The sequence below is a fragment of the Geotrypetes seraphini genome, chromosome 14 (genome assembly GCF_902459505.1).
Source record: "Geotrypetes seraphini chromosome 14, aGeoSer1.1, whole genome shotgun sequence".
Lineage (NCBI taxonomy): Eukaryota > Metazoa > Chordata > Amphibia > Gymnophiona > Dermophiidae > Geotrypetes > Geotrypetes seraphini.
This window is the reverse complement of record NC_047097.1, coordinates 72,550,644-72,569,533: the sequence shown is the minus strand read 5'-3', so window position 1 is coordinate 72,569,533 and position 18,890 is coordinate 72,550,644. Positions and strand designations below refer to the sequence as shown.

General features: G+C 44.4%; 1 protein-coding gene across 5 annotated transcripts; it reads right to left on the bottom strand.

Annotated features, from left to right (window-relative positions):
- Positions 1-564: 564 nt before the first annotated feature.
- MTFMT (mitochondrial methionyl-tRNA formyltransferase) lies at positions 565-15,890 on the bottom strand. Of its 5 annotated transcripts, none has more exons than XM_033920824.1 (9): positions 15,628-15,890; positions 14,455-14,664; positions 10,264-10,386; positions 8,271-8,373; positions 8,014-8,089; positions 6,488-6,579; positions 5,295-5,376; positions 5,140-5,207; positions 565-4,122 (listed from the first exon to the last, which is right to left on the bottom strand). In XM_033920824.1, exons 1-9 carry the CDS (start codon positions 15,819-15,821, stop codon positions 3,931-3,933), a joined length of 1,140 nt encoding a protein of 379 aa, XP_033776715.1. In that variant the 5' UTR covers positions 15,822-15,890; the 3' UTR covers positions 565-3,930. The 5 variants fall into 5 exon arrangements, with proteins under 5 accessions (XP_033776715.1, XP_033776716.1, XP_033776719.1 ...); XM_033920825.1 differs by having other exon boundaries at positions 5,295-5,364; XM_033920827.1 differs by having other exon boundaries at positions 3,986-4,122; positions 5,140-5,232.
- Between the last annotated feature and the right edge of the window lie 3,000 nt (positions 15,891-18,890).

Sequence of the window (18,890 nt, the reverse complement as noted above, 5' to 3'; positions counted from 1 at the left end):
TTAGGAAACAAATTTTCAGACTTTACATGAGTAACTCTCTGGGTATCAGCTCTCCACGTTCTTTGCTGATTTCATAAAGTGTCTGCAATCTGGGGGCAAATAAGTGAAAATAACCAAATAGTGCTCAAAACTCCAAAGAAATGTTTTGCTGAAAATGTGTTGCCTCTAGAAAGCATACAAAATGCTCTGTACTATACTAGTGTTCCATCTATAGGGGGCAAGAAGAGAGCAGGATGAAATGAAGGCTGGCATATGATTCCCACCCGACACAACTCCTGGAGAAAGAGAGAATCCCATTTGTTGTTCAATGGTGACACCTAGTGGTGTGACTTAGCACCTATGATTGCAGTGTTCCAGAAGGACCGCTGGTGCATGACCTGCTTCAATAACTGTGGTAAAGTAAGTTTGGGAAGGGATATAAAATAAGTAATTTTATTTATTTATTTAACCCGTCCTCCCAAAGGAGCCCAGAATGGGTTACAGGAGTACATTCATAGTATGGGTGGGACAAACTTTAGTGAGAAATACAGACTTTACAGCAGGGGTGTCCAACCTTTTGGCTTCCCTGGGCCGCACAAACGCTGCAGCAAGACAGAGGAAGGAGCTGGCAAGATGGTAAACACCCGGGGGCAGTAGAGGAAAACACTGCATATAGACAAGGGGGTTTAGATTACAGCATTTACAGTGAAAACATAACATAGATTTAAAAATACAGACTCAATAGGCATAGGGTGGATTAAATTGCAGTGTGTACAGAGTTGAGAATGAAAGTTGATGTGTTACAGCCCAAAGGAAAAGTGAATATGAAATGTATAAAGGCATAGTGATCTTTCCTGAATGTGACTATTTCAAAATGTTTAGAATTCACATTGGGGCATCCTAGCCTGTCTTGAGCCCTTTAAATGCAGAAGCCTTACTGGGTAGACTACATGAACCCTGTTGGTCTTCGGCTGCTGTCCATTACCATCTTACCATAGTCTGCTCAGGGGAAATGAGGATAGCGTAAAGAGGAGAAACACCCTTAGTTAGAGGCAGGGAGGAAAAGTGGGCAGTTTCTGATATAACCAGGCAACAGGCGTAAGAGAAGGATGTCTTCAGATAAAATTTAGGCTTTGGGGTGATAAAGAAGAAAGAGGCTTGACATTGTGTCCTCTACCAACAGGTGGACACTGAATGCAGCAGGTGGAGTGGGAAGCCTGTGCAGTCTTCTTTTAGGCAGTGGTCTTTTCCAGTCAGACTGAGCTGAGGTGCTGCAGGACTATTACCACCTCGGAGGTGTCACATTCAGGTGGTCGAGTCCCTCCTCCCCATTTTTTGTTTAGAGGAGCCTTAACTGTTTTGAGTGCCTGTGGGGTCTGCTCCTTTTAAAGTTTCATTTTTTTAAAAACACCCGAAGCAAGGCTTTTCTTTCTGTGCCAGTTTACAGGACTGTGTTCATTCATATTTTTTTCTCCCATTTAGCCTGCCTTATGGTTAACAATGAGCACTTCTTGCAAACCAAGAAGTACTCGGTGTGTTCCTGCCAAGGGCTTAACGTGGCTGGAAGGGGAACCCTTGCTAGCTTTGAAGCCAGGTGGCTTAAGGATTTCCTCAGCAGCCGCAAAGGGTGTGTCGGCTGTGGGGAGGCGTGGCGACAAGGCTTGAACCAGCTTATCCAACTCCTCCCCAAAGAGGAAGGAACTTTGAAATAGGAATTTACTGAGCTCAGACTTAGAGGCTGCATCCGCCAACCAACCCCAAAGCTCCTCCGTGGGCCATGGACTTTGGTCTTTAGTGGATCAGGAGGTAGCTAAGATTGAGCTTGGCGTTTATCTCTTGGATGCCATGTATGATCTGTTGAGGCCTTCAGCAATCAGCTTACTCCCAGTGAAGGACCTGCTCGGACCACCAGGCTGCCACAAATCGCCGCCTGGACAGCCAAGGCAGCAACATGAAAACTCTGCTTAAGGAGAACCTCCATCTTACGGTCCTGAAGGCCTCTCAGGGCCAAACTGCCTTCAACTGGCCTGGTGTGTTGATGTGCAATAGCCGAGACCACCACATCAACCACAGGAGACTTAAAGGTATCTCAATCCCCTTCAGGAATGGGATAAAGTCTTGCCATGGATTGCACCAAGCAAAAAGGTGTGTCCGGCGTCTTCCACTGAGCGTGCACTACATCCTGAATATCCTGATGCATAGGGAAAGAGCGGAATGCTGAACAGATCCCCCAAATCAGGGGATCCTTAGCTACCTCCACAAAGCACAAAACTAAGACACCTGGAGAATAAGTTCCTTTAGCTCTTCCCGGTAAAAATTGCGCACAACCGACGCATCCTCACCAACCGGTATATTCAAAAATACTCCCGATGGGAGGGCCCGATGAAAAACTGTCTCCCAAACACTGAGACAGCAACGAGGCCGAACTAGACCCCACCGCAAAACCAGATCCACCAGCAATAGCCGCTATCGCAACAAGGGAATCTCCCGTGCCCTCGGAAGTCAAAGCCACAGCTCCCTGACAGCCAGCAGTTGGGGAGACCCCAGAGAGAACGGCAGGGGAAGCCTGGGATTCACCAGTGCTCCCTGCCAACGAGCGGTGCACCCACGACAAGGAGCCCTGCACGCCAACACCCGAAGCCAACGCCTGTTCCCCCTTGGAGCGGCCGAACACTTTGCACATACGCTGGCCGCGTCCACCTTGCAGCACACATATAAAACTCACTTCTGCTTAAGTGCTCATATCATACATGCGGGAGATCTACGCACAAAAACGCAGTTTAAACACAGCTGCCTCAGGCTCTTATTTTCTCTTGTCTATGGTATGCTTTTGTCTTTCTTTTTTTCAATCTCACAGCCCCCACTGGCTCTCTAAACTGTAGTCTGTGCCTAAAGGGTGGCCAGATGTACAGTTGAGGCTCCTCTAAGAATTAAAAAATGGGGGAGGGATGCGACCCTTTCAAGAGTGACACCCCTGAGGTTGGTAGGTCCCTGAAGAGGTCCCCCAAGTTGTCTGGACAGCAAAAGGGACAAGAGAAAGGTTGCTAACTAGATCCAACAGGGCCTAACTAACCAAAGGAAAGACTGTACAAGCTTACCAATCCACTTGCTGGAAACTGAGAACAGACTGATTGTAGATGGGACTGCATAGTCCATTTGTACTACTGCCAAAAATAATTATGTCTCAGTCTCCACCTGGTGGCAGAGGAGTGTAAATCCATCCGTTCTGTGCTGGTCTAGAGGGATGCTAAGAAAATGCAGTTTTGGAAGTGCAGGGTGCTTTTGAAAAAAAAAAAAAGATTGCTAAAAATCCAAGATGGCCGCCCTTAAGAAATTTGACAAAATTGCAATTTTTTTTTTAACCTTAAAGTACAAAAATGGTGATTTTAGGATTTTTCAAGTGAAGGAACACAGAGGGACATGCATAAACTTCTAAAACAGTGAAATTCAGATTCCCCCTGATCCACCTCACAGGCCCCTGATCCCAACAGCCTTACTCACTGTGACCTGTGCTGGAAATGTGCTACAGCCTGCCTCAGCTCTTTGACACCTCTGCCCTACAAGCATTCAGCAATTGAGCAGCATCGATTGGGTTATACGAAAACAGCAGTATTGGCTGATCTATAGCTCTGACAAATTTATTCACCAGCAGAGACCCCGCTCTACATTTCTGAAGGGTCATTTTTCAGTATTCAGAATACAGAGATAAAAGTACTTTCAAAAAGTCTGAGATTTTTTTTTCTTCATCATATTGCTCCGAGGTCAGAGCTGTGGCTTCCCTATGTCTGAATTTAAAGACAGTAGGGTTTTCCAGAGCTCAGTCACTGTCAAAAGACTCCAGGAGGATTAATGGATGTTAAGAAGACTTTGCAGGAGCCTATCACCAAGTCCTGAGCAACACTGACAAAGTTAGCAGGTGCACCTTCTGTTCCCATTTACAGGTATCTTGCATCATCCGCGAACACCCTCTGGCTCCTTGGAACGCTTCTTGGCTTTCGGTGTTAGTCGGAGTGTATGAAATTGGCAGCACTCTAGTGGGGCTTGAGCTGTCTGCTGGAACCAGGGGTGTAAGTAACCATTGTAGAAATCAGCAGCAGAAAGTTTCTTCTTCAATATCACCGTTCTGACACCCACCCAGCCATCCTAAAAATGTAAAGGACACGAGTGAAAAGCTAGCACAGCAAAGTTATGGAATCATTTGAAATAATGAACTTCCCCAGCAGCAATAACATCTGAAAATGGTAGGGAGCTGGACTTATTTCAAACTGTGCTGTGTGCTCAATGCAGCCGACGGTGGCCATCATTTCATGGTCTAACGACCGTTTCTTCAGGCCACTGTTAGGCAGTATCGGCATGAAGCTATGTGTTGCATTGAGCACAGAGCAATTTGAAATAAGTCCAGTGTGTTGTAAAACCAATTGGAAGGCTGATCCTGAACGGCACTTTTCTATTCTTTCCATAGCTAGTGTAACTGCAATATACGTTTGGAAGAGTTTCAGGGTTTTTTTTATCTGGCCAACGATAGAAGTGTGCTGGGGAGCTCTTATATTTGACAGCTTTGTTTCTTGCAGCTTCTGAGGCATCACACTCAGTTTTTACTGGAGTTTATAACGATTTCTCTGTATGCATTTTGTACTCCAGTTCCTCCTAAGAATTTAAAGGCTCTCCCATTAAGAGCCATAGAAGACGCATGTTGCTTCTGAGCAAAATCTGTTTTACTGTTTTGGATCTTGTGACCCAGACTGGGTTTGATGGACTTTCAGTCTGACCCAGTATGGAAATGCTTGTGTTTTTAGGTTTTAAAGACTGTCAGCATGATTAACAGCAGACAGAAGTGAGCACCAGCTCCTCCATCGGTTGCAATGTGTGCAAACCATAACCTAGATTAAAAACTTACGTTTAATTTGTGTTAAACAATTTCCAAGTAATAAAGATAAAATCCATTTTCTAGCATGAAATGTGTCATATTAATGCACTATTTGAACATTCAAGTGTAAACAAAGGTCTGGGGGTAGCTTCTAGCATCCCCCCTACAGTGATAATGGATTTAAGGACACAGTCATTTGGAAAACTGATCTCCTGGTCATCCCTCTTCAAGCCTGTCACAGTTAAGCGAGAATAAGCACACTGCTGTCCTAGGAGACCACAGGCAAACCCTACCTTACAACAAACCAGCAATGTCTTTGTCTGTTTGTGGTATCTTATTGTTCCTGGTTCCACCTGATGCACTGCAATCAAACAGACATGCCAAACCTTTACAGGTTGTTATATCAATGAACCAAAATGTCATTTAGCAAATAGTGTAGCATACATACCTGCAAAGTTCCGGATATCATGGACTTCCACAAAATCTAGCAGTTTAACCACAGTACCCATCCAGAGCGTCTGCAAGGGAAGCTGCCAACACATGTCATTTTTCTACCTGAAGAGCTGCCACTTTGTTAATATTCTAAGCCTGAAGAGAATCATCTGGCACTTTCAATTACTTGTAGCCATACAGAGAGCACATTTGGGGCTCCTTTGAAAAAGGTGGCCAAGCAGAGAACACAAGAACACTGCATATAAATGGCAGCATGTGAGAGTACATGAAAAAATCTCTCCTGACCTCTCTTTACCCATCTTCAGTACTGATAAATGTATTTTTATTCTGTAAGGCCCAATTTACAAGAATGCAATAAAGAGTTTGCACAGCTGCCAAACCTCTACACCAGTGGTTCCCAAAACAAGCCTGGGGAAACTCCAGTCAGTCAAGTTTTCAGGATATCCACAATTAATATTCATGAGGATGATTTGCACACACTGCCCCCTTGGTATGCAAATCTCACTCATGCATATTCATTGTAGATATCCTGAAGACTGACTGGCTGGGTAACCACTGCTTTACACTGGGAGGACTGCTGAATGAGCATCAGAGCATTTATGTCTTCTGTGGTTTAGTAAAAAAAGCCCTTAATTTTTTAGCAAATGACTGCTGGAGGTTACCTTTCACCAGGTATAATGTGCACAAATACTTTTACCCATAAGGTTTGTGTCAGTTCTCAAGGAGAGAGTCAAAATGTAATTTATCTTTGAGAATTGCCCAGGAAAGTTTCTGGCAGAGATTTGCACCTGCCTTTTCTGGGTGGTCCTTTTTTTGAAAATGTAAAAATCTGCCTATTTTGGCCAAATCCACCTTCTTTTTCTCAACAGGTAAAGTGAGTCCATTGTTGATCCCCAAATAGCTTTGGAGAAATGCCCTTTATAAATTCCCTTCTGGAATCACCATTAATTTATCTGTTAACCTAATTATCAGTGCACGTTAAGCAGTTGGAAGGGCTCCTGATGGGAGAATGCAGAAAGCAGGGCTCCGTTAGCTCTGCTCATTACTGGATGAACACGATTTCAGCTGACTTCATTGCATGCTACGAATTCTAGGCAATTAACCTTCATTCTGCATTACTGTCCCATGACACTCCATCCTAGGTAGGACCAAATTTCTCAGGAAACGGGTAATCCAGTCTTAACTTACTAAGGCTCCTACGGCACGCTCCAGTTGCATTATCTGCGCCGGGGTCTGCTCCTCCCATTTGATGCAGCTGCTGACAGAACTGAGCTTAGAAGCTAGGAAAGAAACATCAGATATTTGTAATACGCCATTCTCCCCAAAACGTATATTAGAGAGTAACTTAAGGTTCTTATATACTATGTTCTTGATTTTTCTAACTCCTCCTGTCCTATCAACAATTGTAGCTCCTATTTTATCCTCCCCAAAGTTAGTGTTACATTTCATGGAGTTACAGCTGATCTTGCATGGGGATGTGATTGTACAAAATTACAAAACGTTTGGGATATGGGCATCATTTGTAAATAAATGATCATACAACTTCTGGTCCCTTGGATACTCTGCAGAATCAAATACAGAGAGATGGGTGAGCTTGGGGTCAAGAGGATGTGGTCAGGCAAAGATGTAGGTTATTATGGCTTGGTTTAAAACATTTTTATTAAGAAGCAAACAAACAAATCCAAGAGAACCAAACAAGATCCAGAAACAATGCAAAAAGCGCAGCACACAGTCCAAAACACAGGTTGGAAAGATTGTTGAAAAGATATGGGAAAGAACTAAAGGACCAGCCAGTTGGGACAGGGAAGAGCTTTCTTGATGCTTAAAAGTTCCTCAAGGTAGGTTGTTCCATGGGTTTGGTAGGAAATGTGGGCTGTTTGGAGCTGGAAGGCATGTCCTGGGTGCGTAGTGCTCTTAAGTGAGAATTATCTGGGTTGTTTGCTAGCACTAGGCCTTTCAAGATGCAGTGTTTGGTTATGGGCAACCAGTGGGCTGTGGTCACTGCTGGGGAGATGGGGGTCATGGGCTTGTAGGTTTTTTAGTAATTGCAGCATTTTGGACTCACTGTACTCATTGGATACTTTTCGGTGTTAGGCTGTTGAATAATGGGTTGCAGTAGTCCAGGCACAGAGTAGTTTCTTATTTTGGGGAGGAGGAAACCATTTGTGAGATGTGGATGGAGAGTATTAGATGTGAGTCAAGCGTAATTCTTAGGCTTTGTCTTTTGAAGTCAAGGGATGGGCAGGTGAAGGTGTCACTATTGATGCTATGCGAGATGCGGTAATTGATTTTATGTTTAAATTTTCCATATTGTTTGAAGTTGTACATCCAGTTTGAGAAGGTGGTTTAAAAATCTTTTAACCAAATGAATACTGTAATTAAGGTAATAGCCAGCATTAGAATAACCAATCAGTACAGGTGTATGTTAAAAATTATACTTCCTTCTGAAAAAATGTAAGAAATTATAAATGCTAACATCGCACAAAGGCGGTTTCCCTTATTCATCCGAAGTGGAATCCATGAGAGGAGACAGGAAATAAGCAGGATTGGAACTACCAGGGATAAAAGTGACCACAGCTTCCAGAGCACAAAATAACCCACCCCCTGAATCCCCTAATTACCATAGTTTGCAGTGTTTTAATAAAACATTTTGTATCTGCTAGCAGGTGGAAAAACATTGTTACAAATCTGCTGTTTGAGAAGGGAGCAATTACCGAAGGTTACACCATCCTCGGGCTGTGCTCTCTTATTTTCTAAACACTGAGGCAGGTTTTTCAGAACTGAAATTAACTGCAAAAGATAAATAGGAATAAAGATAAGATTTCAACAGACAATCAAGCATCAGCAAAGTGAAATGTTCCAGCAACTCAAAGTTGCTACAAGCCAACAATTGTGAGAAGGACTTCTAAGGTTATGGAAATTTGCCCTGTATTTAACCAAAAGAAAGATTCTTGGCTGTAGAGAGATTTACCATTTCGGCTCCTTGCTTACACAGGATTCCTGCTAACTCCTCGGTCGTGCAACATGAAGGAACCGGGATTTTTTCCTGCATAACGATTGGACCCACATCAAACCTGAAAAGAGAGAGGATTGTGTGTGAGCAGCAAATCCTCCACTTCATCATGCCAGGACAGGGTTGCTTATTCCACAGCTGTGCTCCAGACTTGAGGCAGCTGATCATTCTCTAAACGCCCTGAGAACGAAGAGAGCCAGGCCATATGCTTAATTCAAACATTCACCAGCAATGTGCTTAATCAGCATTTACCCAGACCAAATTTCTTTCAATAAAAAGTTGCAAAGCTCTTGACCGAAATCATGGCACCAAAATGGCTGCTGGCTTCGCTCCATCCTTCTCGGACCTAACACCAGGTTTAGGAAAGCGGTTGATAACCGCAAGGTAATGGCAAAAAAGAAACCATTAATGTAATGTAATGATAAGTTATTTTCTGGTGGCCAAGACCTAGATTGAAGCCTTTTGTCTGATTCCCACAGAACAAGTGCTTTTAGGCCAAAGGAACTGAGGAGGAGAAAACAGGGAGAACTGTATTTTGATACAATGAGGAGGAAGGAGAAGGATATCAGGATAGCATCCATCAGGATCCTTGCTAAAGCAGCGATTAAAAGAAAAGTCATCCAGTAAGACAACATTTAACCTATTAATTAAATGCACCCCCAATAACCCTTTTCTGCTGTAAGGATAGGCCTAAATCCCAGATCTCATAAGATCATAAGAATTGCCATCTCCGGATCAGACCCTGAGTCCATCAAGTCTGGTGATCTGCACACGCGGAGGCCCCGCCAGGTGTACCCTGGCATAGTTTTAGTGCCCATATCACTCTATGCCACTCTTAAGGAGATGTGCGCCTAGTTTACCCTTAAATCCTAGAACGGTGGATTCTGCAATTACTTCCTCTGGGAGAGCATTCCAGGTGTCTACCACTCGCTGTGTGAAACAGAACTTCCTGATATTCGTCCTGGACCTGTCCCCCCTCAGCTTCAGTCTATGTCCTCTTGTCCATGTCACACTGGACATTGTAAATAACTGCTTTCCCTGCTCCATTTTGTTGAATCCTTTCAGTATTTTGAAAGTCTTCACTAAATTATACTATTACGTTTATTTCTTGTCAAAGAATTAGGAAAGAAATATATTTTATTTAATTTCCATTACTTGACAATCTATATTCTTTGGCACATTTCTGGTTATTGCATTTGCTGTTATGTAATTGTATAAAAGGTTTCATAAAAAATAAAACCCCTTGTTAACAGTCTCAGACATGCAGAATTCAGAGGAGCCATGTTGGACAACCACATGTACCTTTATAAACACATATGATGGCAGCACATTTCACGAAGGTTTCAAATCACTTCTAAATGAAATCGGGATGCATGTCTCCAGTTCAATTCCTGGAGGCAGCTTTCATAGCCCCTGAAGGGGTCATCATAAAGAGCAAATCTGGTGGCTGGATTGCAAGCTCAGGACACAGGGCTCTGGATGGGGCCAAAATGCATGGCTCTTGACCAGGCTAGAAACAGAGGGAGGGAGGGAGGGTCTTTCAAAATAAGGACCCTGTGCCCAAGCAGTAAGGCGGTGCTCCAGTTACATGCCACACATGCATGTAAATGTACAGAAAACTGGAATGTGTGTAAGTAGCAGCAATGTGAGTTGCACAGCATGTAAATACAAAGGGAGGGGGCAGGCGGGGGGGGGGGGGGGCTGCCACTTCCACACATAGCTAAGCATGCCGCAGTTGCAGGTGTATCTGGGTGCCCAGGTGCCATTAAACAACAGGCTGTCATGGCAAAGCATTTGGCACCTAAAGAACTGCCCCCATAGCACCACAATCCCAGGTCTGGTTCAGACTGAGCTGAAAGAAAAGCCCCCAACGCCAGACCAAAGAACTCAGACTGGCCAAGTACGATCACAATCTATTGATTCACGGAGATAGAGCTGACCCTGGGCCTACCTTTTCGGCCTAATCTGTATGATTGTCACCCCGGTCTCTGTGTCTCCATGAAGCACGGTGTGGATTATGGGAGCAGGCCCACGCCACCTGGGAAGACAGCTGGGATGAACATTCAGCACTCCACTGCAACAGATCATCAAAGCATTAGACTGGGAAGTGAAGCGAGTATCACAAATCTACTTGAAAAATCTATTTCACACATCAATCTGAGCCAACACTCGAGAAGCATTCAGCGTGCCAGCCGACAACACGGCACAACTGGCAACCTTGGAATGGAGGCAGGAGGGATCTGCACTTAACAGAAAAAGAACCGTGTAAGGCCCAACCTCCATCCTGTACTGACTCAGGCTTTCCCTTCACACTTCATACACAAAAGATCCTCTCTGTACCTTCTCAATTACATTTCTCTCTGAACTCCACTGCTTGGCAATTCCATGGATCCCACCATCTTTTCTTAAATGGTCCTTTTCTGGGCCACAAACCCAGAGCCCTGCCCAGTAGTGTGGAATCTCCATCAAAGCTCACTGTCTCTCAGTTTGCCCCTCGGGAGCCTCACCCCAGGCCCTCTGACAAAGATAAGAACATAAGAAATGCCATCTCCGGATCAGACCTTCGGTCCATCAAGTCCGGCGATCCGCACACGCGGAGGCCCTGCCAGGTGTACACCTGTCGTAATTCATAGTCCACCATATCCTTACATGCCTCTGCTTACAGATCTGCTTCATGTGTATTATTTGCTCATTTGAGGTATCTGATTGTCCCTATCTAAATCCCACCCCAACTTCTCCTCATCTTCTTATACAAATCTAGTTTCTGAGGTCTCACCTCACAGGGCTTTTGGCGCAAACACTGCACCTTCTCAGGGATGCCCCTCTTCTGTTCATATCCTTTTGGATGGACAGCCTCTCCTACATATTACAGCATTCTCATGCTCTGATCATACCTTCATCTCACAGCAAAAACCGTGCAACAATCTTGTTTGGTGCATGACAGTATCTCATGCCCCTTCTCCCTTTTTCCCTAGGGCAGTACTGTACAGGTGGGTACATTTTTATAAAGCAAGTTCTTCCCCAAAGTCAAAATGACCATGAAAGGTAAATGTTTTGAACAGATTCAGGACTTCGAGGCAGCCACGACAGTGCAACTAAAGACACTCACGAAAGAGGACTTCCAGAACTGCTTCAGAAAGTGGCAAAAACGATGTGTGTTCAAAGCGAGGAGGAGTATTTTGAGGCAGATTAATTGCAATGTGTCTTTTACTGTAATTTTTGTTATTCATTCATTGTATTTTGTTTAATCACACCTCATATGTTCCAAGTTTGAATGGGATTTCTGGCCTTTTTCATGCAGTTCACTGAATTATTTCACTAGTCTCATGCATTTTCTAACCTACATAGTAACATAGTAGATGACGGCAGATAAAGACCCGAATGGTCCATCCAGTCTGCCCAACCTGATTCAATTTAAATTTTTTTTTTTTTTTTCTTCTTAGCTATTTCTGGGCAAGAATCCAAAGTTTTACCCGGTACTATGCTTGGGTTCCAACTGCCGAAATTTCTGTTAAGACTTACTCCAGCCCATCTACACCCTCCCAGCCACTGAAGCCCTCCCCTGCCCATCCTCCACCAAACGGCCATACCCAGACACAGACCGTGCAAGTCTGCCCAGTAACTGGCCTAGTTCAATATTTAATATTATTTTCTGATTCTAAATCTTCTGTGTTCATCCCACGCTAATTTGAACTCAGTCACAGTTTTACTCTCCACCACCTCTCTCGGGAGCGCATTCCAGGCATCCACCACCCTCTCCGTAAAGTAGAATTTCCTAACATTGCCCCTGAATCTACCACCCCTCAACCTCAAATTATGTCCTCTGGTTTTACCATTTTCCTTTCTCTGGAAAAGATTTTGTTCTACGTTAATACCCTTTAAGTATTTGAACGTCTGAATCATATCTCCCCTGTCTCTCCTTTCCTCTAGGGTATACATATTCAGGGCTTCCAGTCTCTCCTCATACGTCTTCTGGCGCAAGCCTCCTATCATTTTCGTCACCCTCCTCTGGACCGCCTCAAGTCTTCTTACGTCTTTCGCCAGATACGGTCTCCAAAACTGAACACAATACTCCAAGTGGGGCCTCACCAATGACCTGTACAGGGGCATCAACACCTTCTTCCTTCTACTGACTACGCCTCTCTTTATACAGCCCAGAATCCTTCTGGCAACAGCCACTGCCTTGTCACACTGTTTTTTCACCTTTAGATCTTCGGACACTATCACCCCAAAGTCCCTCTCCCCGTCCGTGCTTATCAGCTTCTCTCCTCCCAGCATATACGGTTCCCCAAATGCATTACTCTGCATTTCTTTGCATTGAATTTTAGTTGCCAGGCATTAGACCATTCCTCTAACTTTTGCAGATCCTTTTTCATATTCTCCACTCCCTCTTCGGTGTCTACTCTGTTACAAATCTTGGTATCATCTGCAAAAAGGCACACTTTTCCTTCTAACCCTTCAGCAATGTCACTCACAAACATATTGAACAGGATTGGCCCCAGCACCGAACCCTGAGGGACTCCACTAGTCACCTTTCCTTCCTTCGAGCGACTTCCATTAACCACCACCCTCTGGCGTCTGTCCGACAGCCAGTTTCTGACCCAGTTCACCACTTTGGGTCCTAACTTCAGCCCTTCAAGTTTGTTCAACAGCCTCCTATGAGGAACTGTATCAAAGGCTTTGCTGAAATCCAAGTAAATTACATCTAGCATATGTCCTCGATCCAGCTCTCTGGTCACCCAATCAAAAAATTCAATCAGGTTCGTTTGGCACGATTTACCTTTTGTAAAGCCATGTTGCCTCGGATCCTGTAACCCATTAGATTCAAGGAAATACAATATCCTTTCTTTCAGCAACACTTCCATTATTTTTCCAACAACTGAAGTGAGGCTCACCGGCCTGTAGTTTCCTGCTTCATCCCTGTGACCACTTTTATGAATAGGGACCACATCCGCTCTCCTCCAATCCCCAGGAATCACTCCCGTCTCCAGAGATTTGTTGAACAAGTCTTTAATAGGACTCGCCAGAACCTCTCTGAGCTCCCTTAGTATCCTGGGATGGATCCCGTCTGGTCCCATCGCTTTGTCCACCTTCAGTTTTTCAAGTTGCTCATAAACACCCTCCTCCGTGAACGGCGCAGAATCTACTCCATTTTCTCGTGTAACTTTGCCAGACAATCTCGGTCCTTCTCCAGGATTTTCTTCTGTGAACACAGAACAGAAGTATTTGTTTAGCACATTTGCTTTCTCCTCATCAGTCTCCACATATTTGTTCCCAGCATCTTTTAGCCTAGCAATTCCATTTTTTATCTTCCTCCTTTCACTAATATATCAGAAAAAATTTTTATCTCCCTTTTTTACATTTTTAGCCATTTGTTCTTCTGCCTGTGCCTTCGCCAAACGTATCTCTCTCTTGGCTTCTTTCAGTTTCACCCTGTAGTCCTTTCTGCTCTCCTCTTCTTGGGTTTTCTTATATTTCATGAACGCCAACTCTTTCGCCTTTATTTTCTCCGCCACTAGGTTGGAGAACCATATCGGCTTCCTTTTTCTCTTGTTTTTATTGATTTTCTTCACATAAAGGTCCGTAGCCATTTTTATCGCTCCTTTCAGCTTAGACCACTGTCTTTCCACTTCTCTTATGTCCTCCCATCCTAACAGCTCTTTCTTCAGGTACTTTCCCATTGCATTAAAGTCCGTACGTTTGAAATCTAGGACTTTAAGTATCGTGCGGCCGCTCTCCACTTTAGCCGTTATATTAAACCAAACCGTTTGATGATCGCTACTACCCAGGTGAGCACCCACTCGAACATTAGAGATACTCTCTCCATTTGTGAGGACCTGTTTTACAAGTGGTCTTGCTATCTAGTCAGTCTGTACTTGCTAGGTAGGCATAATGGTTTTCTAATGACCCAAAGGAGGAGTTAAATTAGCTGGTGGCCAAATGTGCCCAGTCCAGAATAGGCCCAAGGCCAGTCTGAACCTAATCTTAGTAGTAGAAAGCTGGCATATCTAACATACATATTCCATAACTGTGTCAAAACTCTCTACACAATCAGAATGGCTACATTATTCTAGAAATTCATCCTCCTCCTTGGCTTTCAGAGACCCACACCTCCCAAGTCCCTCTTTGTCATAAAACATACTATGGAAACTTCATGATGAGCTCCTCACTGAGAAGACGTCCGAAGGATACCACCACTCCCACATCAAACTGGGAACTTGGAGTTATGTCTGGCCACTCGTAGTAAGGAAGCTGAGACTGGATGGCATAGTTTTTCACAGGCAATCCTTTTGGCAAAGCTGAGGGTAATGTGACGATTTCCAGTGTCTCTATAAGCTCTTTACTCTTCTTTCTGTAGCAAGGTTAAAAAGAAAACAAATAATTTATTTGGAGTCGTTTCTCTATTGGGAATATATTTAAGGTTTTGCAAACATACCAGGCATTGTGAATGTTATCTGTTCTGATGCCAGATATGCCATTTTATGCAATTAGGGGAGCTGCATTATCTGGTACTTTACTGTTAAAAAAAACTAATAGTTTTGTTCTGATTGTATTAGAAAAGATTGTAAAGCAAAGACTACATTATCCAACTACTGCTCGGACCAAAACTGAAATTGGCTGAAATTACAGACTACGATGTCTAGAATTTATCATGTAGTCAATGCAAAACAGGTTACCGTAACAAACGTAGAACAACTTTTTCTCTCTTCTCCTCACTCCCAAATATAACTATAGAGATTTTGTCCTCACCTTAACTGGAAGGTCTGATATATATCAGCTATTTATCCAGCAATAGAGTAAATGAAGATTCCTCTATGAAGTACCTGAACAACCTCTGTCTTTACAAACACTGATTCTGATGTTTAGAATTATACTATCTGGGAAAGCTTTGGTTTTCATCACAAAGTATTCTGGGACTTTATCTGCATTTCTCCCAGCAGAAAGATAAATCCCAGAATTTGTTTTCAAGCCCTAACCTCTTTAGTCTTTCCTCATAGGAGAGGAGCTCCATCCCCTTTCCCATCTTGGTCCCTCTTCTTTGAACCTTTTCTAGCACCACTATAGCTTTCTTGAACGCAATACATCAGATGGGGTCGCACCAGGGGCATTATGACATTCTTAGTCTTGCTAACGATCCCTTTTGAATGAGGATTGCGATTTCCTACTCCTGGTTCAGGGAACTGGTCACTCCCATCCTTTTTTTTTGGGGGGGGGGTCTTTCCCTTTCAATGCTTTTATTACGTCTCCTTTTCCTCCAGGGAAATGGGAAGGGGCCAAAGAGGAGAGCTGACCCCCTCCCCCGACCCTCCCCCACCTGCACTCGTTCAGCCTTTTCAGAGTCTCCAGGGCAAAGTCATCGGTCCCGAAAAACAAAACCCGCCACGGGGGTTGGCCTCGGGGGGCTGAAGCGGGGCTGCTCCGCCGCCGGCGGCCGGCACAGGCGCCCGAGCGAAGCCGCAGCAGCAACCGCCGCCCTCCCGCCGCCAGCTTCTCCCAGCGAGCGGCCATAGCCGGACAGGCGGGAGCCAATCGGCGGCCAGGCTCTCCGCCGCGCTGACCTCACTTCCTGTGCGTCGCCTCGACTAGGAGCTGTGGCCCGCCCCCGGCGGCTTACGCGCCAATTCCATCCCCCTCCCCCCGGTCTGGCGCTGCTGCTCATGCGCAGTTAACATTGAGTGGCCCATCCATGCTCCATAAGGGTCCTTTTGCTTAGCTATTTCTGGGCCCTGGAGGCTCCATCAAAGCTCACCCCAGCCCATCCCAACTGAATGTTCATATCCAGTCTGCCCAGTACTGGCCTTAGTTCCTTCAATATAGACCATTATTTCCTGATTCCAGATCCTCTGTGTTCATCCCAGGCTTCTTTGAACTCTGCCACTGTTTTCCTCTCCACCACCTCCCTCGGGAGCGCATTCTACTCATTAACCACCCTCTCCGTAAAGAAGAATTTCCTTACATTGCTCTCGAGTCTACCACCCCTCAACTTCAAATTATGTCCTCTGGCTTTACCATTTTCCCAAAAAGATTTTGTTGTACGTTAATACCTTTCAAGTATTTGAACGTCTGAATCATATCTCCCCTGTCCCTCCTTTCCTCTAGTCTAGGATGTACATATTCACGTCTTTTTGCACAAACCTCCTACCATTTTCTTCGCCTTTCCCTGGACCACTTCACGTCTTATGTTCTTAGCCAGATGCAGTCTCCAAAATTGAACACAATACTCCAAGTGGGGCCTCACCAACGACCTTCTTTCTTCTACTGGTCATGATTCTTTCTATAAAGCGTAGCATCCTTCTGGCAACAGCCACCGCCTGTTTCATTGCCTTTAGATTTTCAGACACTATTACTCCAAGGTCCCTCTCCCCATTTGTGCATATCAGCCTCTCACCTCCTAGCACATACCGCTCCTTACAATTTCTAATCCTCAAATGCATTACTCTGCACTTCTTTACATTGAATTTTAGTTGCCAGATATTAGATCATTCCTCTAATTTTTGCAGATCCCTTTTCATGTTTTCTACTCCCTCCCTAGTGTCTACTCTTACAAATTTTGGTATCATCCACAAAAAGGCAAATCTTTCCTTCTAACCCTTCAGCAGTGTCCTTCACAAACATTGAACAGGATCAACCCCAGCTCCAGGATCAACGGGACTCCACTGCTCACCTTTCCTTCTGAAAGGTCACTTGGACACACAAAGTTAGAGGCGTGAAGAAAGTACAAGAGGTTTATTTACAGCTTGCCGGACTTTAGTGCAGTGAACAGCCTGCTTACCAGAGTGTCAGAATCAGGAAATGCACAGACTTTTATGCCCTTTTCACTAAACATATGCAAACTAATACATGCAAAAACTACATCTTCTCATTTGTTACTTCTATAACTTTTCTACAATTATTATTGGTCCTAAGCCAGCACTTATGATAGGTTCAGGGATACAACTTATAGTCCTATAGGTAACTAGCTCATTTCTCTGCTTATCTAAATCTTACAGTTCTAAATGTTACATGTACAGGAGGGTAGGGTACTTCATGGCTCAAACTCATCTATTTAGCTTACAATGTGGTAAGGCAGGGACATACATTTTAGGCAGATGAGGTCAATAGATTGTACACTGTTTTCAGCTATATAGGCCAGAGCAATATTTCAAACAACAGTTAACCATTTCATGACCCTACATTTCTTCCAAGCGAATTCCATCAACCACCACCCTCTGGTGTCTGTCCGTTACTCAGTTTCTAATCCAGTTCACCACTTTGGGTCCTAACTTCAGCCCATCAAGTTTGTTCAAGAGCCTTCTATGAGGAACCATGTCAAAGGCTTTGCTGAAATCTAAGTAAATAACATCTAGCATATGCTCTTGACCCAATTCTCCCCCCCCCCCCACCCTCCCTCATGGTCCAATATTTTGATCCCTCTGTTTTCTGTTGTTCTTCCCTCCCCCTTGATGCTGAACAATGAGATGGAGGGGAAAAAGAGATGCTGCATTTCTCTCTCCCACCACCAGGCCTAACATTTCTCCCTCCCTCCCCCAGGTCCACCATCTCTCCCTTTCTCTTCCCAACAGTCCTCTTTCCCCAGTTCCAACTTCTCTCCCTTCAGACCATTGGCCACCATCTCTCTTTCTCCTCTATTTCTGGCCCCATAAGCTCTCCCTCCATTCCCAGTCTGGCACTTCTTTTAATACTCTCCCCCTTCATATGTAAAAAAAAAAAAAAAAAAGTTAGTCCAGGGGGCTTCCTCGGCCCAGCATGTTCTCCCTCTTTTCTCCATGCTAGTCCGATGTCGCTCTCACCTTCTGTCTTACTGAAAAATCCACCGGCTATGGCAATGATTCAGAAATGTGGCTTTCCTCCCTGCTTTCCATGGTCTGTTCTCCAATGACACAACTTCTTGTTTCTCCCTGGGTCGACCGTGGCAGACGGAAAGCAGGAAGGGGCGCCGCAGGCAATGTTTCTGAATTACTGCCAAAGCCATCACATTTTTCAGCAAGACAGAAGGTGAGGGCGACATCAGACCAGCGCGGAGAGAAGGGGGAAGACATGCTGGCCCATGGGGGCCCCCCAGAGCCTTGGGGCCCAGGACAGCTTCGGAGTTATATTTCAAAGGAAAATTGATAAGAACTTTTGAAGTTGAAAAAATTTGATAAAAATTAGAAGCATATTAAATAAGCACCAGATGGAAGGTTTTTATGCCAATGACTGGAAGAGGGAGTTTGGAAGGATCATGACTCCTGTACAATCACTGAGGCTTTTCCTACCCTTGTTTGTAGTATTTGCAATTTGATGAGTGAATTAACTCCTCCATTTACAAAACCATAGTGCAGTTTGTAGTGCCAGCCATGGTGGTAACAGCTCCGACGCTCATGATCATTGGAGCTGTTACCGCTGCAGCTGGTTTTGTAACAAGGGGATGGGGGTTATGTATTTTTTAGCATTGAAATGCTGGAGACCTTCTTAAAAGATTTTTTTTCTATAGTAGGCTAGCTCTTTAGAGCTTTTTGCATTAGTTCAATTTATCTTACTATCTCCTACAGAGCATTTTCAAGATCATTTGGAGCAATGCCCTGAGAACTGAGCTCA

Excerpts from the sequence above, each read along its gene's own strand:
- MTFMT (XM_033920824.1), bottom strand. The coding sequence starts at position 15,821 with ATGGCCGCTCGCTGGGAGAAGCTGGCGGCGGGAGGGCGGCGGTTGCTG. Across the intron at positions 5,377-6,487 it reads AGCGTGCCGTAGGAGCCTTA|CTTCCCTTGCAGACGCTCTG; the intron begins GTAAGTTAAGAC and ends ATGTGTTGGCAG. Across the intron at positions 4,123-5,139 it reads CATTGCTGGTTTGTTGTAAG|GATGGCTGGGTGGGTGTCAG; the intron begins GTAGGGTTTGCC and ends TTACATTTTTAG.